General features: G+C 47.3%; 1 protein-coding gene across 18 annotated transcripts in view; it reads left to right on the forward strand.

Moving 5' to 3' along the window:
- The first annotated feature begins 735 nt into the window (after nucleotides 1-735).
- The window catches only part of CAMSAP1 (calmodulin regulated spectrin associated protein 1), a 68,494-nt gene continuing 46,158 nt past the window's right edge, over nucleotides 736-23,071 (forward strand). For 5 of the 18 annotated variants that reach the window (XM_023629360.2, XM_070250923.1, XM_070250924.1 and 2 more), the window contains exons 1-2: nucleotides 795-923; nucleotides 1,061-1,220. In XM_023629360.2, the coding sequence (XP_023485128.1) occupies nucleotides 1,061-1,220 (160 nt within the window). In that variant the 5' untranslated portion in view covers nucleotides 795-923. Of the gene's footprint in view, nucleotides 924-944; nucleotides 1,221-1,298; nucleotides 1,668-23,071 lie in introns of those variants that run through there. The other 13 variants (XM_023629359.2, XM_070250934.1, XM_070250922.1 and 10 more) reach the window with 13 other exon arrangements.

Here is a 23,071-nt window from a genome sequence, read left to right on the forward strand (position 1 = left end):
GGGGCTGCAGGGGAAGGGGTGCGCCCCGGCTGCCAGTGCTGGGGGAGGGGAAGGGATGCTGAGGCTACTCTCGGGGTGGGGTCCCCGGGCTCCTGGCCCCGCAGTGGTTGGAGGCACCCCTAACCCCCCAGTGCTACTTTGCGGGGGTCTCTAGGCACGGAGGGACGCTGTGGGAGGGGGCGTCCCCGGGCCCCCAGAGCTGCTGCGGGAGGTGGAGGAGTATCCCCGGGGCTGCTCTGGGGGGGGATCCCCGGCCTCTGAGCCCCACTGTGGGAGGGGGCATCCCCGGGCTCCCAGCACTGCTCTCCAGGAGGGGGAATCTGGGGCTGCATCCCGGGGCTCCGAGCCCTCCCGTCCGCCGCCTTCCCGAGGTCGCAGTCGGCCCGCGCGGGGGCCTCCGCGAGAGGCTCGGCCCCGTCGTGCGGCGGCTGTGGGACGCTCGTCCGGGCGACCCAGTGCCAGGGAGGAGGAGGCGCGGCCCAGACAAAGAGCTGCGGCGGAGCCCGCCGGGGGCCGTCAGCCCGCGCGACCCCGCGCCCGGCGCCCGCGGAAAGGGGCGGGCCCTCGGGCAGCGCCCACTGCGCCTGCGGGAAAGGGCGGGGCGAGCGCGGGCCGGGGGCGGGGCCTCGGGCAGCGCCCACTGCGCCTGCGGGAAGGGGCGGGGCGAGCGCGGGCCGGCACGGGGAGGCGAGCCGCGCCCAGTGCGCTTGCGTAGGGCCTCGGCGGTGCGCGCGCTCCCGCCGGTTGGCCGCCTCCTCAACCGCCGCCGCCCCCGGGCCCGCGCGCGCGTCCCCCGCCCCGGCCCGCGGACCGGCCCGCGCCCCCGCCTCGCCGCCCCCGGCCCCCGGGCCCCGGCCTCCCGGCCCGGCCCCGCAGCATGCGGCAGCAGCACCCGCGGCGGCGGCGCCGGCGGCGGCTGTGAGGTGAGGCCGGGCGGGCGGGGGCTCCGGCCGGCGGTCGGGGCCGGCCCCACGCGGGTCCCTCCCGGCGCGGCGGGGGCGGCGCCTTTGTTGCGGCCTCGCCGGTGCCGCCCGCGCTGCAGCGGCCTTTCTGTGTGCAGATGGTGGACGCGGGCGGCGGCGCGGCCGGGGAGGGCTGGCGGAGGATGGAGGCCGCGCCCGACGGCGCCGTGGACATCGTGCCGCTGGACCGCTACGACCCGGCCCGCGCCAAGATCGCCGCCAACCTGCAGTGGATCTGCGCCAAGGCCTACGGCATCGGTGGGCGGGGGCGGGCGGGGACGCGGGCGGGGGCCCGGGCGGGGGCTGGCGGGGTCGGGGGCCGGAGCTGGAGCCGGAGGCCGGGAGGCGGGCGGACCTGGGGCTCCTTTGTGCGCTGTCGGCCGCGCAGGGTCCCGCGCGGTGCGCGGCGCTCTGGGGTCACCTCCGGCGTGGACTGGCCGCGTGCGACCGAGCGGGGTGGCGGGGTCGGTGCCCAGCGTGCCCCCGTGCCGGCGAGGTCCTCCCGCAGGTGCAGCCGGAGCCGGCCCGGCGGAACCGTCCCCGGAGCGCGGGCGCGGGCTGGGCGCGGGGCCGGGTGCCACCCCTGATGCCCGGCCGGTCTCCATCCTCACCCGCCGAGCGCCGGTTCCCCGACCAGACGCTGCTGCTCAATGCACCGTCTTAATCAGCATCCTCCCCTCCGGTGAATTTGCTTCGAAGAACTGGGTAACCTTGTCGGCGAGCCCGATTTGCTAGGCCCTGATATTCTTAGTGGATTAAGACTCTCCTGTTTCCAGCTCTCGGAATTTTACAGGCCAAGTGCTTCTCATAATTGCTGGGCTCGGAGGCTTGCTTTATTGATTTCAGGTGCCTTTGTTTTAGGTACAAGATTGGGTTAATCCTGGGTAGTCTGTCTTCTCTTCGTTTAAGGCGTTTGAAAAAAATTGCCTTTATTCTGGTGAGGACAGTTTTGTTTCCAGAGGGGGACTCAAGTGGAGAGAGAAGCCTCTCAAGGAGGAGTTGGGTGGACCAGTTTTGAAAACTCGCTGGGCAGGCGTTTCCCGGCGACGGGCTCGCCCCGGTTGAGGTGGCCTGTGTCCTGGCCGGACTCAGTTAGTCATGAGGATGAACAGGCTCTGCAGGTCACGGGGATTCAATGCAGCCCGTGTTTTAGGTTGATTTCACGGTGTGCACGGGGAGTGTTTTCCTGTTTTGCAGTTACCAGTTTCACAGTCCGTGTTTATGACTCTGTCGAGCTTTATTCAATTTCCCTGTAGTATGCTAGGGAGGCATTGCCACATACACGAATTTACATGATTTTGGGGAAAATACAGAATTGATCAAAAGCATATATAAAATTTTAGAGTAAGGTGTGAAGAGTCATACCAGAGGAGCCGCTCAGGTATGTGGCAGTCAGTTTAAGGAAAAACTTGGGACCGGTCGCCTTTGCAGGGCAGTGGGCCGGGGTCCTCAGCTGGCAGCCTCCCCGTCCAGCCGCCTCACGTCTTGCGTTGGTGGTTGGTTTGCTTTTCTTTATATTTCAGCACGTACGTTTACATCACTGAGCTGTATGGTTTAGTTTTCTGTGTTTTGCGCCTTTAATAGTGGTCTTCTCCCGAGACTGCCTTATTCCGCGTTCCTCCTAGTCTCTTCGTCCCAGCTCCTCTCCTTGCTTTTTCACTGCTGTGTAGTGTTTCCCCAGAGGCCTGTGCTCTGTTCGTGGCGCTGGTTGGGTTGCAGGTCTGTGCTCTTAAGCACAGTGTGTTCTCAGCTGCTGGGGCACATGTGCAAGGTTTCACTCTGGTGTGTATTTTTTAAGATTTTGCGTATGGAAATGGTTAAGGCTCTAGTAATGAATGCTATATAGACGCAGATACTTTTAAAAAACCCTCTTGTTATTTGCTTTCCAATTTCTTTAGCAAAGTGAATGCATTTTTATCTTGTTGCCTTTCACTTTGGCATTCAGCGTGGGATCTGTCAGCTATCTGGAAACAAACGTGCAGCCCTCTCAGTGTTGGTATTGGATTAGTCGAGTTTTATTTCCAGTACCAGAACACTGCTTGATACCTGTTGTCATCAGATAATTTATTCAAAAGCTGATATTAAAATAGGCTTTAGGGTTTTGAATTATTAAAGGTGGGTGTTTCTAGAACAGAACGTGAGCAGGAGCTGAAGGACGCTGGATGCCATCTGAGGATCTGAGACTGGCTTGCGTGTCGCCCGTTGGTCACGATCCCTTGGCTGAGGTGTGCTCATTGAACATGGATTTTAGGAGGTCTGCTGTCCGTTCATTTTTGCTGAATGAGAAGGCCGTTCCGTTCGATACTGTGGTTCAAGAAGGGCAGCAGATGTAGTTTTTTTCTAGGTGAAAATCTCGCTTTAAATTTACGTATTTAGGAGATCCCAATTCAGATGACCAAGAAGCCTCACCTCCGCTCACCTGAAGTGGTTTCGTGCATGCTCTTGGCATGGGGGTTGCAGCCCTGTGGGAGCCTCGATGCTGCCTGAGGGCTCTGGTCTTCCAGGACTCGGGGCGGGGAGTGATTTCCTAGGACAGTATGCATTTTTCACCTCTTTTCCTAACCCAGGGACCTGTTCTTTGTTTCTCCTTTTGGACATCTCCATGTGCCTCTCCAGCTTACTTTTCAGTTAATTAGACACGATTCTTTCAGTCTGCACACTTTAATTGTAAGTCAGTTTGAGGGGTATGATGGTGAAAGTGGCCTAAATATTTTCCTCGTTCTACAGTTGTTCATTAAGGAGCTAAATGAAACCAAGGAGTCTTTCCTCTTTGTGTAGGAATTGAAAGCATGCAGACACTCAGGCGAGGGGCTCTGAGGCTGCCTTCTTGTTTGTGTTTGCCTTTTGGGACTCTGTGTGTCCCTGGGGCCACCGGCTGCTGTTTGTAGTAAGTGGGGAGGCTCCGAGAGCTCACCCTTGGCCCGGCCTTGGGGTGGCATATGGTTATGCAGAAATGTTTCCTCCAACTTCTTCATCTCTGGTGCCACAGCCAAGAACTGTGGGCTGTCTTGAGCTTTTATTTTTAGATTCTGCCCCTCCTTTTTTGGGGTAACTCTTGTTTCATTGGCAGTGTTTTAATTATTTTTTTAGAAATAATATATTGGACATGTTGAAAGCTATTCATTTAAAAGTGTCTGTGAGAAGGTGTAGTCTGCTTAGTTGGAATATTTTGTGATGTCCTTTTGATTGAAAGTTGTAATAAATTGGTAAAAAAGTTTAAAGTAATGACTTGAAGTACCATTTATTTTACAGAATAGAGCTCTGGACTGGGGCTGTGGCATTCCTGGCTTTTGTTTTAGTCCCCAAGCTTAGGAAACTTAAAGGTTTCTAGGCCTTGGTTTCAGGGGACAGTGGGGGAGTAATAGCTTTTGCTAACTCTCAAGGACGATGTTGAACAGACAACCCAGGGAAAGTACGAGAAGCCACTCAGCTCTTTGCAAGCGTGTTGCTATGTAGCTCAGTGCTGGTATTGTCACCCTCTGAGGAGCCCTGGAAACCAAGTTGAGACTCACCATGGAGCTGAGCTTCCCTGACCTGGGCGGGGCCCGAGGGGCCACCAAGATCAACCTTCTCCTTTTACCAGCAGCAAACTGGGATGGAGAGAGAGCACGAGGCTGTCCAGAGCCCACTGCCAGTGAGGGATTACCGCTCGTCCTCTCAGTCTCTCGTTAGAGTAATTAAACTACTGATTAGGAAACCATGTTGTAGGATGGAAAATCTGTGCAGCCATTGACGAGGTATCTGTAATTGAGCCGCTGCCAGCTGTCTCATTATCTAGACCACAAGAATAGCTTGGATTCTCTGTTGCTTAATTGATATGAGGAGCAAAAGCCCTTCATTGTCAACTCTGGGGGGGACCACCTTGCTTTGTTATAGTGACGTTCGGCTAAAATGAATCGAGTGCTCGGAACCCCTCTCAGGTCCCAGGACTGGAAGTGAAACCCAGCTGTCGCTCTTGTCCCTGGACTAGCAGGAACAGCCGCCGTGCAAGGCTTGGTGGGGAGGCCCTCGTTCATAAGCATACCATCAGTTTTTTTTTGTTTTTGAGGAAGATCAGCTCTGAGTGAACATCTGCTGCCAGTCCTGCTCTTTTTGCTGAGGAAGACTGGCGCTGAGCCAACATCCGTGCCATCTTCCTCCACTTTATATGTGGGACACCTACCACAGCATGGCTGCCAAGCAGTGCCATGTCTGCACCTGGGATCCGAACCGGCGAACCCCAGGCTGCCGAAGCAGAACGTGCACGCTTAACTGCTGCGCCACCGGGCTGGCCCCCCATCAAGTTTTTTGTGTGATTTGCTCAGATTATTAGTTTATGAATTTGAATAGTATTTCATAATAGTCTTCTGTTCTTAGTAAGGCATTTGGGTGCTTCTGAGATGGAGGTTACAGAGCACCCTAGGTGCACCTGCTAGGTGGTACAGGATGCTGTGGGGGTCACTGGTTGGTCTTGTAACATGACCTTCTCTCTGCTTGGGTGCACTGAGAACTGCCTGGTGTCTGTGGGGTCAGGGGTCATGGTTGTCCTGTTTACTACCATGTGTGCAGAACAGAGTCAGTGCTCAAATACTTGTCAAATGGATAAAAAGAGTTAGAAATGCCTTCGAAACAGGTGGACTAGAAAGATGTGCTTTGTGATTCTGTCCTGGTGGCCATGCATGGGTGCATTTGTATTTCTGAAGATACACCATTTTGCACATGTTCTCTTTCCTGTCCTGATGCCACAAGTTAAATATTAACAAAGAATATCAATCCGTCTTTAAGTTCAGACTGTCCTAATCCTTTAAATTTGAGTGACTCTCGAAAGAGTTGGCCACTATTGTGCTTCTGCATGTTCAGTTTACGCAAATCTTCTTCCAAAGGCCCTTAGTATTTTGTTCTTTGGATTGCTTTTGTCTTCATAGTAGCTTGTAGGCTTCTCCTGTTTGATTTTTGTGTGGCTGTATCACCATTATATGTGCCAGTGTTCTTTTACTTCCTAGTTGAACTCTTGAAAAACTCAGGTTGCTGTCATTTTTCTTCTAATCTGAAGGTGACCAGGATGGAGCCAATATTACGTTCACTCGTACAGTAATAATCCCAGAACTCTCATGTGTATGATTGTGTTTTGCACTACAGGAAATACGGGGGGAAGTTATATGGTGCCATCTCCTCAGTTGCTTAGAATCCACATGAACTACTGACATATACAAAGGAAAATGAAATAGTGCAGGCACTGAGAAATGGCAGCATGACATCAGTGCCAGAGCTGTCTTGAGGCAGAATATGGAGCTGGCAGGTGGGCGAGTGGGGACCACAGTGCACGGGCCGCAGGGGGCATTGGTGGCTGTGAGAGGGCTCCCTTGGGAGGCTTCAGAGGTGATAGGCTTTGATGGATGGGTGAGGTTTGGGTAGGCCCCACAAGAGTAGAGGGGAGCGCATCTGGCCAGGTTCCGTGCAAGGAAGAAGTGTTTGTGGGCACTGAGTCGATTAACCTCGTTGTGACAGAGGATTTGTGGACTGAAATAGTAGGTGATTAGTTTGGGGAATAGTCTGGGCCAGATTGTTCGTGGTGTTCCGAGCTGGCTGGGGATTTCTTTCATGCTGTGTGCCTGGGAAGGTTTTTGTGTAGGGCGTGGTGTGACGAGAGAGGTAGCCTGGCAAGATTCTTCTAGCAGGTTGGAGCGGGTAGAGGCTCTAGTCAGCTGGAGTAGCCGGGAGCTTGTCTTAGTCCATTTGGGCTGCTATAACAAGAAACCGTACGCTGGGCGGCTTACCAACAGCGGCCGTTGATTTCTCACAGCTCTGGAGGCTGGTCCGCAGGTCGGGTGTCTGGTGAGGGTCTGCTCCCTGGTTCGTAGGTGGCTGTCTTCTTGCTGTGTGCTCGCGTGGCAGAAGGGCCAGGGAGCTCTGTGGAGCCTCATTATATGGGCCCTAATTCCATTTATGAGGGCGCCACCCTCATGACCTAGTCACCTCCCAGAGGCCCCATCTCCTTATATCTTCACCTTGGGGGTGAGAGGGGACACATACGTTGAGTCCGTAGCAGAGCTGATGTCATTTTGGCTTGAAGTGCCAAGGCCTTGCCTAGTTTGTCTGCAGTGAGAATGAGAAGGGTAGATTGAGCCCACGGGTCCCAGGAAGGCAGAGTCCCTGAGACTGGTTGATTGATGGCAGGGATGGGAGGTGGGCGCTGGGCAAGCGTGAGGAAGAGGCAGCAGGCACGGCCACCTTGAGCTTGCGGTACCCTTGGCGGGAACATTTATAATCTTTATTCCATAGAGCTGTTCTTTCATGGCTTTGTTATCACATATGGAAAGACACTCTTTGAATTACTTCTATTTCTGACTTCCTTCCTAAGCTCTCGCTTAGCCCTGTTTTTCTTATTGTTCAAGCTAACTGGTTCACTTAAATATCCCTTAGTCACTGTCCTCCGGTGACTCCACTTCGAACTCAGTCAAAATTAAACTTCTGTCAGTTCAACAGAGGATCGTGTTGTGGACTGTGGGGTCCTCGATGTGCTTCTCAGGGGTCACGTAGTGCCGGACACGGCCACGCTCACAAAGACCGATGATGCCTGAGAGAGCAGCAGGTGCTATGGCAGAACAGGTAAGAGAGAGAAACTCCCCTGAGGGAATCTGGAAGGTTCCGTTCAAGAAAGTGAAGCTGAGTTTGTGGCTTAGGTGGGTAAGAACCAGGTGAAGGTAAGGGAACAAACAGAGAAACCAGGATGAGGAGGGGAGGAGGGCTGTGGTGTCCTTCATGCTGACGGAAAGGCTAGTTAGTGTTCTAGTTGGGGTGGAATGTGAATTGAGCTGCAGCAGAGGTGGAACAATCTAGATTGGAAAGAATGCCTAGGGCCAGGTCTTGGAATGCCCTCAATGGCTCTTGATCAGTTGAAGTTTTGTTGTGTGTGAATTGGGGAGCCGCTGAAGGCTTCTGAGGCGGGAGGAGGTAGGTGAACCCTGGCTTTCTGGAGAAGTCTCTGTAGGGTAGGTTAACACCCATTGTTGGATATATGTGAAGAATTTTATTTTGGACGTTTGAGAAAAACAGCTTTATTGAGGTACTTTACATATAATAAAATGCACACATTTTAAGAGTATAGTTTGATGAGTTTAAACAAGTGTCTACTCACCTGTGAGCAGGACACAATCAAGGTAAACATTTCATCACCTCCAAGGCTTCCCTTGCGCCCCCTCCAGTCAGTCCCAGCCAGAGCTTCGCTGACCTGCCCCTGTCCCTGTGGGTTAGTTGGGTTTCTAGCGTTTCATTGCTCTCTAATCATACCTCACATCCTCTTTGGCTTCTTCACCCAGCACGGTGTTTTTGAGAGTCACCCATGTGTGTAGATCTTTTTTGCTGAGTGGTAGTAGTAATCTTCATTGTTTGGCTGCCCACATTTTCCTTATTCATTCACTTGTTGATGGACACTTAGTTGCATCCAGTTTTTGTGTCTCAGGAATAAAGCTGCTGTGAACATTCATGTACCAGTCTGTGTGGACATGTGTTTTCATCGGCCTGGGTAAATACCTGGGCATGGCATTACTGGGTCATACCTGTGTGACTGCCCAGTTGTTGTCCAAAGTGGCTGTGTCATTTTTTATTTCTACCGGCAAAGTGAGAGAGTTCCAGTTTCTCTGCATCCCTGCCAACATGTGGCGTTGTCAGTCTTTTTAATTTTAGCCATTCAAGTGGATGGATTGTGCTATCTCACTGTCATTTTGGTCTGCATTTTCCTGATGACTAATGGTGATGAGCATTTTTTTATATGCTTATTGGCCATTTGAATCTTTTTTCTATGAAATATCTTTTCAGATCTTTGGCCAATTTTTTTTACAAATTGAACTTTTATTTTCAGATAATTGTATGTTAACATTCAGTTGTAAGAAATCATACAGAGAGGTCTTGGGCACACTTCACCTGGTTTCCCCAGTGGCAACTTCACAACCAGGATGTTGACATTGTATCATCTGGCTATAAAACAATCCATCCTGCAAGGACCTTTTCTGTTCTGTTGCCCTTTTATGACCGCACCTGCCTCTTCCTTCTGCCTGCTTTGGGTTTATTTTGCTCTTCTTTGTCTGGTTTCTTGAGGTAGGAACTTAGATTATTGATTTGAGACCTTTCCTCTTGTCTAGCATAAGCATTTAGTACTGTAAATTTTCCACTCAATACTGCCTTCGCTGCATTCCACATATGTTGTTGTGTTGTATTTTCGTTTTCATTAAGTTCTTTGTATTTTTCTTTATTTCTTTTGATACTTTCTCTTTAACCCATGAATTATTTAGAAGTGTAATTTCCAAGTATTGAGATTTTCCTCTTTTGTTATTATTTCTAATATGATTCTCTTATGGTAAGATGACATACAGTTACTCTGTATGATTTCTATTCTTTTAAGTTCGTTTGTTTTGTGGCCCAGGATGAGGTCTATTTTGGTGACTGTGCCCTGGGCATGTGAAGAAATGTGCATTCTTTTGTGGGGTGGAGTGTTCCGTACATGTCAGTCAGATTCTGTTGGTTGGTTGAGTGGTTCAGATCTCTTGCCTTGTTGCTTTTCTGTCTGGCGGTACTGTCAGTTGCTCATGGGGTGGTAAAGTCCCTGACTGTGCTGAAGACTTGTCTGTTTCTCTTGGCAGCGCTGTTCATTTTTTCCATGTGTTTTGAGGCTCAGTAGTTTGGCACATACACATTTAGGATCGTAAGGTCTTCCTGGTGGACTGACACTTTTACCATTATGTAGTGTTCCTCTGTCTCTAGTAATTTTCCTTCTACTTTATCAGATGTTAATATAGCTGTATCTGCCTTTTTATTTATTTTATTTTTGTATTTTTTGCTGAGGAAGATTAGCCCTGAGCTAACATCCATGCCAGTCCTCTTCCACTTTATGTGTGGATCGCTGCCACAGCATGGCTGACAGGTGATACATGTCCGTGCCTGGGATCTGAACCCGTGAACCCAGGCCACTGAAGTGGAGTGCACCGAACTTAACCACTACGCTGTGGGATCAGCCCCTATACCTGCCTTTTAAAAAATTTAAGTGTTTGCCTGATATAGACTTTTCTATTTCTTTACTTTCAGCTGCCTAAGTCCTTGAATTCCAAGTGAGTTTCTTGTAAACAGCATATAGTTGTGTCAGTTTTTTATCTGCTCTGCCAGTCTCTCTTACTTGGTGTGTTTAGGTATTTACATTTAATGTAATTGTTGCTATGTTAGGGCTTAAGTCTGACATTTTATTGTTTTCTGTTTTCTCTGTTTCTTGTTCCTGTTTCTTTTTTTTTTGCCTTCCTATGGATTACTTGACTATTTTTTAGGATTCCGTCTTGATTTATTTATATTGTTTTGAGTGTCTCTCTTTGTATAGTTTTCTTAGTGGTTGCTCTGGGTATTACAGTGTACAGATGTGATTTACAATGGTTGACACGTCTTGTTTTACTATTTTGGGTGAAGTGTGGAAACCTATTTTCCATTTAGGTCCCTTTGCTCTCCCCACTTCTATTTTTTATTTTATTTTTAAAAATTTTATTCAGGTCATATTGGTTTATAACATTGTGTAATTTTAGGTGTACATTATTATGTATCAGCTTCAGTGTAGACTGCATCCTGCTCACCAGCAGTAGGCTAGTTTTGATCCGTCACCATACTTATGTGCCCCTTCACCCTTTTTGCCCACCACCTAATCCCCTTCCCCTCTGGTAACTACTGAACTGTTCTCTTTGTCCATGTGTTAGTTTATCTTCCATGTGAGTGAAATCGTTCGGTGTTTGTCTTTCTTTGTCCGGCTTATTTCGCTTAACATAATACCCTCAAGGTCATCCACGTTGTTGCAAATGGGACGATTTGGTCTTTTCTTATGGCCGAGTAGTATTCCATTGTGTATGTGTGTGTATATGTATACATACACACACCCCACATGTTCTTTATCCATTCATTGGTTGATGGGCACTTGGGTTGCTTCCACATCTTGGCTATTATGAATAATGCTGCAGTGAACATAGGGGTGCCTAAATCTCTTTGTATTGTTGATTTCATATTCTTCTCATAAATACCCAGTAGTGGGATAGCTGGATCATACAGTATTTCTATTTTTAATTTTTTGAGAAATCTCCATACTGTTTTCCATAGTGGCTGCACCAGTTGCATTCCCATCTGCTGTGTATGAGGGTTCCCTTTTCTCCACATCCTCCCCAACACTTACTATTTCTCGTCTTGTTAATTATAGCCATTCTGACGGGTGCAAGGTGATATCTCCTTGTAGTTTTGATATGCATTTCCCTAATAATTAGTGACATTGAACATCTTTTCATGTGCCTGTTGGCCGTCTGTATATCTTCTTTGGAAAAATGTTCATAGCGTCTGCCCATTTTTTGATCATCTTGTTTGTCTTTTTGTTGTCGAGTGATATGAGTTTTTTTATATATTTTGGAAATTAACCCCTTGTCAGATATATGATTCGTAAATATTTTCTCCCAGTTGGTGGGTTGTCTTTTCATTTTGTTGATGATTTCCTTTGCCTTGCAGAAGGTTTTTAGTCTGGTGTAGTCCCATTTATTTTTTCTTTTGTTTCCCTTGCCTAAGTAGACATGGTATTCGAAAAGATGCTGCTAAAAGCAATATCAAAGGGTGTACTGCCTATATTTTCTTCTAGGAGTTTTATGGCTTCAGGTCTTACATTCAAGTCTTTAATCTGTTGTGAGTTAATTTTTATGTATGGTGTAAGATAATGGTCTACATTCATTCCTTTGCATGTGGCTGTCCAGTTTTCCCACCACCATTTATTGAAAACACTTTCCTTTTTCCGTTGTATGTTCTTGGCTCCTTTGTTGAAGGTTAGCTGTCCATAGGTGTGTGGTTTTATTTCTGGGTTTTTGATTCTGTTCCATTGATCTGTGGTGTCTGTTTTTGTGCCAGTACCATTCTGTTTTGATTACTATGGCTTTGTAGTATATTTTGAAGTCAGGGATTTTGATGCCTCCAGCTTTGTTCTTTTTTCTTAGGATTGCTTTGGCTATTTGGAGTCTTTTGTTATTCCATATAAATTTTAGGATTCTTCTATTTCCATGAAGAATGTCATTGGGATTCTGATTGGGATTGCATTGAATCTGTAGATTGCTTTAGGTAATATGGACATTTTAACTGTTTATTCTTCCAATCCATGTGCATGGAATGTCTTTCCATTTCTTTGTGTCTTCTGTGATTTCTTTCAACAATGTCTTAGTAGTTTTCCGTGTATGGGTCTTTCACCTCCTCGGTTGAATTTGTTTGTAGATATTTTGTTCTGTTTGTTGCAATTGTAAATTAGATTGTATCCTTGCCTTCTCTTCCTGCTAGTTTGTTATTAGTGTATAGAAATGAACTGATTTTTGTAAGTTGATTTTGTACCCTGTGGCTTTGGTGTAGTTGTTGATTATTTCTAATAGCTTTCTGGTGGATTCCTTAGGGTTTTATATATATAATTGTTTCATCTGCAAACAGAGTTTCACTTCTTCATTGCCTATTTGGATTCCTTTTATTTCTTTTTCTTGCGTAATTGCTCTGGCCAAAACCTCCAATACTATGGTGAATGGGTGTGGTGAGAGTGGGCAACCTTGTCTTGTTCCTATTCTCAGAGGGATGGCTTTCAGTTTTTCACCATTAAGCATAATGTTGGCTGTGGGTTTGTCGTATTTGGCCTTTATTATGTTGAAGTACTTTCCTTTTATACCCATTTTATGGAGAGTTTTTATCATAAATTGATACTGGATCTTGTCAAATGCTTTCTTTGCATCTATTGAGATGATCATGTGATTTTTATTCCTTGTTTTGTTAATGTGGTGTATCACATTGATTGATTTGCAGATGTTGAACCATCCCAGTGTCCCTGATATAAATCATACATGATTGTGGTGTAAGATCTTTTTAATGTGTTGCTATATTCGATTTGCCAGTATTTGGTTGAGGATTTTTGCATCTGTGTTCATCAGCGACATTGGCCTGTAATTTTCCTTCTTTTGTGTGGTCCTTGTCTGGTTTTGGTATCAGGGTGATGTTGGCCTCATAAAATGAGTTAGGAAGTGTTCTGTCTTCTTCACTTTTTTGGAATGGTTTGAGAAGGATAGGTATTAAATCTTCTTTGAATGTTTGGTAGAATTCTCCAGAGAAGCTATCTGGTCCTGGACTTTTGTTTTTGGGGAGGTTTTTGATGACTGTTTCAATCTCTTTACTTGTGCTTGGTCTATTCAGATTCTCTATTTCTCCTTGATTCAGTGGTAGGAGGTTGTATGAATCTAAGAATTTATCCATTTCTTCTAGGTTGTCCACTTTGTTGGTATTTAGTTTTTCATAGTGTTCTCTTATGATCCTTTGTATTTCTGTGGTATCTGTTGTAATTTCCACTCTTTCATTTTTAGTTTTATTCTTCTGTGCCTTCTCTCTTTTTTTTCTTTGTGAGTCTGGCTAAGGGTCTGTCAGTTTTGTTCGTCTTCTCACAGAACCAACTCTTAGTTTTGTTGGTCCTTTGTACTGCTTTTTAAGTCTCTATTTCATTCATTTATGCTCGAATTTTTTTGTGTAAAGATTGGCACCTGAGTAACAACTGTTGCCAATCTTTTCTTTTTTCTTTTTCTTCTCTGCAAAGCCCCCCAGTACACAGTTGTATATTATAGTTGTGAGTGCCTCTGGTTGTGCTGTGTGGGACACCATCTCAGCGTGGCCTGATGAGCGGTGCCATGTCTGTGCCCAGGGTCTGAACTGGTGAAACCCTGGGCCACTGAAGCAGAGCACGCAAACTTAACCACTCGGCCACAGGGCCAGCTCCTATGCTCTAATTTTTGTTTCCCTCCTTCTGCTGACTTTGGGCTTTGTTCTTTTCCTAGTTCTGTTAGGTGTAGTTTACTTATTTGAGAGTTTTCTTCTTTTTGAGGTGGGCCTGTATTGCTATCAATTTCCCTCTTATAGCATTGCTTTTGTTGCATCCCGTAAGAGTTGGTATGTTGTGTTTTCATTTTCATTTGTCTCCAGGTATTTTTTGATTTCTCCATCGATCCAGTGGTTGTTCAGTAGCCATGTTATTTAGTCACCACATATTTGTGTCTCTCCCCAGCTTTTTCTTGTAGTTGATTTTTGGTTTCCTAGCATTGTGGTCAGAAAAGATGCTTGATAGGATTTCAGTCTCCTTATCTTTATTGAGGCTTGCCTTGTTACCCAACATATGGTCTCTCTTTGAGAATGTTTCATGTGCACTTGAGAAGAATGTGTGTTCTGTTGCTTTTTTTTTTTTTTCAGGAAGATTAGCCCTGAGCTAACATCTGCTGCCAGTCCTCTTTTTGCTGAGGAAGACTGGCCCTGAGCTAACATCCATGCCCATCTTCCTCTGCTTTATATGTGGGATGCTGCCACAGCATGGCTTGCCAAGCGGTGCCATGTCTGCACCCGGGATCTGAACTGGTGAATCCTGGGCTGCCGGAGTGGAATGTGCGAACTTAACCACTGTGCCACCGGGCCGGCCCGTCTGCTGCTTTTTGATGGAAAGTTCTATATGTATCTATTAAGTCTGTCTGATCTAGGTTTCCATTTAAGGCCGCTGTTTCCGTGTTGACTTTCTGTCTGGATGATCTGTCCATTGATGTAAGTGAGATGTTGAAGCCCCTACTCTTTTTGTGTTGCTATCAGTTTCTCCCTTTAGGTCTGTTAATAGTTGCTGTATATACTTTGGTGCGCCTGTGTTAGGTGCCTGTGTCTTCATAAGTACTATGTCCTCTTGGTGTAGCATCTCTTTTAGCACGCATGCTGCTCCTCTTTGTGTCTCATTGTCTTTTTTATCTTGAAGTCTGCTTTGTTTGACAGAAGGATGGCAGCACCTGCTTTCTGTTATTTGCCGTTTCCTTGAAGTATTGTCTCCCATCCCTTCTCTCTCAGCCTCTGTTTGTCTTTAGAGCTGAGGTGTGTTTCCTGGAGGCAGCATATTGTTGGGTCTTGTTTTTTAATCCATCCCTCCACTCTCTGTCTTTTGATTGGAGAATTCAATCCATTTATGTTTAGAGTGATTATTGATATATGAGGGCTTAATGCTGCCATTTTATCTCGCTTTCTGGTTGATCTATATTTCCATTGTTTCTCTTCCCTTGTATTTCTGACTGCCATTTCACTTTGGTGGTTTTCTTTGATGGTTTTCTGAGTTTTCTCTTTGTTTATGATTTGTAGCTCTGCTGTGATTTCTTATTTAGTGGTTACCATGAGGTTTGTATAACAGATCTCATAGATAAGATAGTCCATTTTCTGATAGCCTCTTATCTCTATTAGTCTAAGCTGGTTCCTTTTCTTTCCTCTTCCCCTTCTGAGTTATTGTTGTCACAAATTGTTCTTTTCTGTGTTGTGAGTTTGTGACTAAATTGAAGTGTTTATATTTATTTTTGATGCTTTCCTTTGCTTTGTCTTTTATGTTATAATTAAGTGTTTACTGATCTGTTCTGGTATACAGCTGCAGTTTTCTGATTCTGTCTATTTGTCTACTTGCTCAGGGTTTTGTAACCCTTTGCCTCTTTGTTACAGGTCTGAGGGCATCCTTAATCACTTCTTGTAAGGGAGATCTAGTGGTGATGAACTCCCTCAGCTTTTGTTTGTCTGGGAAAGCTTTTATTTCTCCATCGTTTCTGAAGGATAGTTTTGCTGGATTGAGTATTCTTGGCTGGAAGTTTTTGTCTTTCTGTATTTTAAAAATATCATTCCACTCTCTCCTAGCCTGTGAAGTTTCTGCTGAGAAACCTGCTGAAAGCCTGATAGGGGTTCCTTTGTAGGTTATTTTCTTCTGCTTTGCTGCCCTTCATATTTTTTCTTTGTCCTTGACTTTTGTCAGTTTTCATATTATGTGCCTTGGAGAATGTCTTTTTGCATTGATGTGTTTAGGAGTTCTTTTGGCTTCAGGTACTTGTAAGTCCAGTTCCTTCCTCAGGTTTGGGAAGTTCTCAACTATTATTTCTTTGAACAAGCTCTCTGCTCCTTTCTCCCACGCTTTTTGCTCTGGACTACCTGTAATCCTTATGTTGCTTTTCCTAATTGAGTTGGATATTTCTCAAGGAATTTCTTCATTTTAAAAAATCTTAGTTCAGTTCTCTCTTCTCCTCCAGCTGAAACATTTCTATATTTCTGTCCTCTAAATCACTAATTCTGTCCTCCTTGTCAGCTCTAGTTTTTATGGATTCTAGATTATTTTTTATCTCATTAATTGTGTTCTTCATATCCAGATTTTTCTCTTTTTTTCTGCTAAGGAAGATTAGCCCTGGGCTAACATCTGTGGCCAGTCTTCCTCTTTTTTTGCTTGAGGGAAGGTTAGCTGTGAGCTAAAGTCTATGCCAGTCTTCCTCCACTTTATACGTGGATTGCCACTGCAGCAGGACTGATGAGTGGTGTAGGTCCACACCTGGGATCCTGAACCTGAGAACCCGAGCTGCTGAAGTGGGGCACGCTGAAATTAACCACTATGCTATGGGGCTAGCCCCTGTGTTTTTTTTTATTCTTAGAGTTTCAATCTCTTTGGTGAAGTATTCTTTGTGCTCATCAATTTTATTCCTTAGCTCATTGAACTGTCTTTCTGAGTTTTCTTGTAACTTGTTGAGCTCCTTTGTGATAATTTTCTTTTTGCCTTTTCTTTTTTTTTTTGAAAGATTTGCTCTGAGAGCTAACACCTGTTGCCACCCTTCCTCTCTGTGTTTTTCCTCCCAAAGCCCCAGTGCGTAGCTGTAGATTCTAGGTGTGCGTCCCCCAGTTCTCCTGTGTGCCTCACCGCCACAGCATGGCTGTGGACAGACGGGGGGTGTGGCTCTGCGCCAGGAACTGAACCCAGGCCCCCGAAGTGGAACGTGTCGGACTGTAGCAGTTGGGCCATAAGGGCTGGCTGTATGATAATGTTTTCAATTCTCTGTTATTTAGATTGTGAATTTCTGTGGGCTCAGGGTTGGTTTCTGGAGACTGCTCATTTTCCTTCTGCTCTGAAGTGTTACAGTAGTTCATGGTGTCTGATGAATTGACCCTTTGCTGGCGCATTTGTGTAGTATCAGGTTGCAGATGCCACCTGCCACCTCTGGATGGCGGGGCAGGAGCTGTGTTTTCTGATCCCGCGCCATCTGTGGGAAGTTGTGCTGGTAGGGCTTCTCTGTGTCTGCGCACTGGCCACAGCTGCTTGGCAGGTCACGCACTCACGTGCAGGTGGGGCCCCTGTGCTCCACAGATGGTCACTCTGGTGCAGGACCACTGTGCTCAGCAGGGGATGGTGGAGCTGCTGTGCAGGGCAGGAGGGGAGGGGGCACTTTCTTTCCTGTGTGCTGCTCTGTGCTTGCAGTTGGCTTGGCTGAGCTGCTGGGCTTGGTGAGGGCTCCCTCATGGGCACTGCGTTGTGCCACTAGGCGGGGAGCGTTCCCACGGGTGGGCTGCCACAGCACAGTGGGTACTCCCGCAGGCCTGGCTATAACTCTGAAAGTGTCCCCACATTGTGGGCTGCCCCTGCCTCCTCTTACAGTCATGCCAGCTGTTGTCTGAGGACCTGAGACCTAGATTGCTGCCCCTGGAGGGGTGAAGGGTGTGCTCATCTATTTCCACTCCCTCCCCGGGATCTTGCTCTCCCACCTTCAGACGCATGGCTGCGTGGATCTCTCAGACGTCCTATTATGCTGTGCAGGCAATCTTCTGCTGGTTAATGCATGTCCTTTAGTTGTAACTTGGAGGGGAGAGACAAAAGGGAACAACTTAGTCCTCTATACTGCTGATGTCGCTCCTTCTCCCTACTTTTTTTGTTGTTGTTGAGGAAGATTGGCCCTGAGCTAAAATCTGTGCGAGTGTTTCTCTGTTTTGTATGTGAGTTGCTGCCGCTGCATGACTTGATGAGCGGCATGTAGATCTGCACCTGGGATCTGAACCTGTGAATCCCGGGCTCCAGAAGCGCAGCCCGTGAACTTAACCACCGCACCACTGGACCAGCCCCTTCTCTCTGGGACTTTTTGTTTTTTTTTTTGAGGAAGATTAGCCCTCAGCTAACTACTGCCAATCCTTCTCTTTTTGCTGAGGAAGACTGGCCCTGAGCTCACATCCATGCCCATCTTCCTCTGCTTTATATGTGGGATGCCTACCACAGCATGGCTTTTGCCAAGTGGTGCCATGTCCGCACCCGGGATCTGAACTGGCGAACCTAGGGCCGCCGAGAAGCGGAATGTGTGCACTTAACCACTGTGCCACCGGGCCGGCCCCTCCCTGGGACTTTTAAATACTATATTTTGAGTATCTGAAGGTGCTGTAGTTTTTGTTTGTCTTTAGATGTAGTTTAGAAAACTCATGAGGAGCATAGTGTGTTGTATTTACCCATGTTACCCGTTTCTTTCCATTATTCTTTCTTCCTGATGCTCCAAGATTCTTTCTTTATCATTTTCTTTCTATTTGGAGAGCTTCCTTTAGCCATCTTTTAAGGTTGGCGAAGGACATGTTCTTTTAGTTTTCCTTTGTCTGAAAAGGTCTTTATTTTTCCGTCATTCCTTAAGGATAGATTCGCCAGATGTGGAGTCTGGCTGACAGTTCTTCTCCCTGAGCCCTTGAAGAACGTGCCGCTTCCCTCTGGCCTCCAGGTTCAGAGGAGACGCGCACTGCCAGTTGAGTTGGTGGTTCCCTAGTCGCACTGCGTCCTTTCTCTCCAGCTGCTCCACAGTGTTCTCTCTGCCTTTAGGTTTCAGAAGTTTGATTATAATGTGTCTCGGTGTGGATTTCTTTGGGTTTATTCTGTTTGGGATTCACTCAGTTTATTGAAATCTGGGTTTATATCTTTTGCCATATTTGGGAAGTTTTAAGCCATTATTCCCTCAAATATTCTTTCAGCCCCACTCTCTCTCCTCTTCTGGGACTCCAGTGATGGAAATGTTAGATCTTTTTTTATTCTCCCAAGGTCCCTGCAGCTCTGTTCATTTCATTTTTTCCGTGTGTTTTCTGTTAGTTGTTCGGAATGGGCAGATTCTGTGTGTGGCATTCACTGATTTTAGCCTCTGTCGTCTCCACTTTGCTGTCGAGACCATCTAGTGAGTTTTAAAATTTATTACTCTTAGTTTCAGTCCTATGTTTGGTTCTTTTTGTAACTTCTTTTTCTTTGCTGGAATTTCTATTTTTCGTTTGTTTCAAGAGAATTTGTAATTGCTTCTGGAATCGTTTTTATGAAGACTGCTTTAAAATCCCTGTCAGGATAGTTCCAGCATTTGACTCATCTTGGGGTTGGTGTCAGTTGATTGTCTTTTCTCATTAAAGTCATGGTTTTCCTTCTTTTGGGTGTGACAGGTGAGTTTGGGCTGTTTCCTGGGCATTTTCCCTGTTATGTCGGGAGACTGGGTGCCCTGGGAACCTCTGGTTGTAGCAGGCAGTCTCCCTGTTTAGGGTCAGCAGGGCCTCACCGACCTCTGTGGCTGGTTCCAGAGACAGCCTAATGTTCAGAGCCTGCGTGGTGCCATTTTGATCCGCCTGGTGTGTCTGCTGCTGGGGTTCCTACTGCCCTTGCTGGCGTTGCTCTAGGAGGCAGAGGAGCTTCCCAGGACCGTACTGTCTGGTGTCCTGGGTGGGGTGAGATTCTCTGCCTGCAGGATGAAGAGCTTCCAGGCTGGGTGCTTGTTATGGCAGGGTACCCCATGCCTCTGGGGGATGCAGAGCATTCCTGGGCCGAGTGCTTGTTGTGGTGTGGTCCCACTGCTGCATTCCCCTGGTGCAAGGTGTCTGGGGTGGGAGGATGTGTCTCAGGCCCTGTGGGGAAGGAGACTGCTTCTGGGCTGAGTGCAGTGTTGAGGTAGGCATCCCAGGATGCTTGTTAGTTGGGCTTCCTGGTGATCCACTGCTGCCTGGGCCAGGCTGGCCTGGTGTAGTAGGTGGGACTCCCCATTCCACCCGGGGCAGGAAGGAGCCTACTTGGCGTGCCTTCACCTGCTAGGCCAGGGGTCGGGAGATACCAGGCCTGGGTCACCTTTTGTTGGATGGGAGGTCGTCAGACACTCTGTTGCTGTGCTGTTCCTGCAATCCTGGGGTCCCAAAGCAGTTTCCCTTCCCTTCCACTTTTCAGAGTTCTCCTCTGGTTGTCTTTTGAATCATTTCCAAGGTTTACAGTTGTGCTTAGTGGAGAGGGGCAGGGAGAGACAAGTCTCTGCCATCTGGTCCTGACCAGATGTCCCTTCTGGCTGCTTTAAAGGTTGCCCTGTCTTTGTATTTTATCAGTATTACTGTGATGATGTTCTTTGGTCTGTAGATTTCCTTTTTTTTATCCTGCTGAGTTTCATGAATTTTACAAGTATTGGAAAATTCTTGTCCTTCATCTGTTGAAATACTGTTTCTGCCCCGTATTTCCTCTACTTTCCTTCCGGACCTCCAGTCACACTTTTGTGACACAGTGTCTGCCATTTATCCTCTCTACTGTGTTTTCTCTCCTCTGTGTCTAATCTGCTGTTGAACAATCCATTGTATAAAATTAAGTTTAGTTACTGTGTTTTTCTGTTCTAGAATTTCTACTTGGCTCTTTTTCTCATCCGCCAAGTTCTTTTTTTTGTAATTTCCACTTTTCTGCCAAAATTCTTGATCTTGTCCTTTTTCCTTTCACTGTTTTTATAGTTTTCTTTTTTTGTCATTTTGATATGTGCAGGATCTGTTCCATGCTCCCCTCCTGTTCACTTCCTGTCACTGGTTGCTTTGGGTTTTCTGTCGCTTGAGGATGATTGTCCCTGAGCCAACAGCTGTGCCGGTCTCTGCCACAGTCCGGATTGACGCGAGGTGTGTAGGTCCGTGCCTGGGATCTGAAACTGTGAACCCCTGGCTGCCAAAGCAGAGTGCGTGAACTTAACCACTGTGCCAGCCCTTCCTTTCAGTATTTTAAGCATAGTCTTTGCAGGCCTGTGGCTGACAGTCCCCGTTAGGGGTCCTTAGGGCCTATCACTTCAGCTTTGGGTTTTGGCAGTTTGATTATGAAGTGTCTGGGCATGTTTTCCTTCCATTGCTTCTGTTTGGGTTTTCCAGCCTTCCTAAACCTGTGAATTGATGTCCTTCACCAAATATAGGGAGATTTTGGCTGTTATTTATTTACATGCTTTTTATGTACCAATATCTTTTCTGCATGTAACACAAATGTTAGAACTTTTTATGTTGTCCCGCAGCTCCCTAAGGCTCTTCATTTTATTCAGTCTCTGTTCTTTGGATTGCTAATTTCCGTTGATCTGTCTTCAAGTTCACTGACTCTTTTCTCTGTCGTCTTCATTCTTTTGTTGAATCCATGATTGAATGTTTTGGTAATATTGTACTTTTCAGTTCTGAAATTTTGATTCTCTTTTTATAGTTATTTCTCTGCTGAGGACTTCCATCTTTCCATTTATTTCAGGAGTCCTCCCCTTGACCTCTTGGAGCCAGTTATAATAGTTTCTTTAAAGTCTTTGATAATTCTAACATGTGGGTTGTCTCAGGGTGGGCATCTGTGGGTTGTCTTTTCTCCTGAGAATTTGCCACATTTCCTGGTTCTTTGTATGCTGAGTAATTATGGATCGTGTCCTGGACATGTTGGATCTTCCATGGTGAGACTGTTTTCTGGGTCCTGCTAACATCTTCTGGATGATGTGGATACTTTCTGGTGGGTGGTTTTGCAGCTGGGTTGCAGTAAACCCTGTTAGGTTCACACCACAAGTCTGTCTTGCCATTTGTGGGTGGTGGTTGTAAGGTAAGTTCAGATCTTTGGGTCTGTCCTGTGTGCACGCGGCTCGGGAGGGAGCCCAGGGTTGTATGGGTTTGTGTGCGGAATTAAGGGTCCTCTTTTAGCTCTCTCCTTTCTTGGATTCCTCCTACACTTTCTGGCTCTAAGGAGCCTCTCCTCCTCCTCTTCTGCCTGGAAGGACAGGGCTCAGTTTTAGCTGCCTGCGCTGTCATCGTGCAGTTCTGCATGACTGGGGGGCCATGGTTGGGATAGTGTGGTGAGAGAAGGAGGAAAGCAGTAACAGGCACCCTCATGCTCTCTGGGCAGTGAGATGAGTTCCTTTTAGAGCTCTGGCTGCCCGCACTGTCACTGTAGTTCTCCACTGGTCAGGCTGGAGGGGAAGAAAGGGATGTAAAGCCCAGAACTCCCCCACCCTCCAGCTGGCAGGGCCCTTTTCCTGGTGCTCTGGCCAGAGAGATGGGGTTTCTCTGACTCCTGGCTAGCTGTGCCTGCTGCACGGTGCTGGGTCTGGGCTGCCCTCAGGTCCCAGCCGGCAGAGGAGACCGAGCTGGGGACCCTACCAGTGTTGCTTCTTCAAGCTCTGCCTCTCCTCCCCACGTTGCCTGCCCTTGTTTGTGTTTAGAACCCCCAGTTGTTGCTTTTGGTCTTCTGTGCAGAGTTTTAGTTATCAGTTGGGGAGAGGCTGTGCTGGACTGACTTCACCTTGGCAGCAGCACAAGTCTGTGAGCCTGTTTCTGAGCCTGTTTCTGTTGTTTGTTGTTTTCTGCTGGCTTTTGTTCAGTTTAGCATTTGCTTATCTGCTTAGTTTTCATTTGTGTGGAATGTATGAAATAGTTGAAAGATTCTAGAAATCGCTTAAGGCCTTCCTCCAGGCGGAAGTTACATTTTCTTCTAGACACCAACAGGCCGTGACCCCTTGCTCCAGTTCATGGGTTGGGGTGCTTCTGAGCCATACTGCAGTGCTTTCGAGGGCTGCTCTACTTAGATACACTCCTGCTCTTAGGGCGCAGCCCTTGAGGTTCCCGTCCAGAGTGTGTGGGAGATTACCAGGGTCCCCTGCTCCCTTTGTCAGGCCCTGGAGTCCAGATTTTGTCCTTACAACTTGGGCGGGGCCAGAAATGCAGCCTACCCTCTTCACTGCCTCCTCTAGAAGGGATGGAGCCTCCTGGGAGAAAGGTGGGCCGCGCCCTTGGGCCAGAGTGGTGTCAGCATGTTGGGCTCTTTCGATTGCAATTTCTCCTTGATCTTGGCCTGGTGACCCTTCACCATCTTGTTAGCTGGCCCTAGCCTTCACAGGTGTTAATTGTGTGTGTACTGCCCTTGTAGTTGTCTCTCCGTCATTCCTGGAAGAACTCCTCTCCATGTAGGTCCTTGAAGATACTGTTTATTTGGTCATCTGTTTGATGGGTTCTCGTCCCTTTCCAGGTGGAGGTGACTCAGTTGCATC

Source organism: Equus caballus, chromosome 25, assembly GCF_041296265.1.
Source record: "Equus caballus isolate H_3958 breed thoroughbred chromosome 25, TB-T2T, whole genome shotgun sequence".
Taxonomy (NCBI): Eukaryota; Metazoa; Chordata; class Mammalia; order Perissodactyla; family Equidae; genus Equus; species Equus caballus.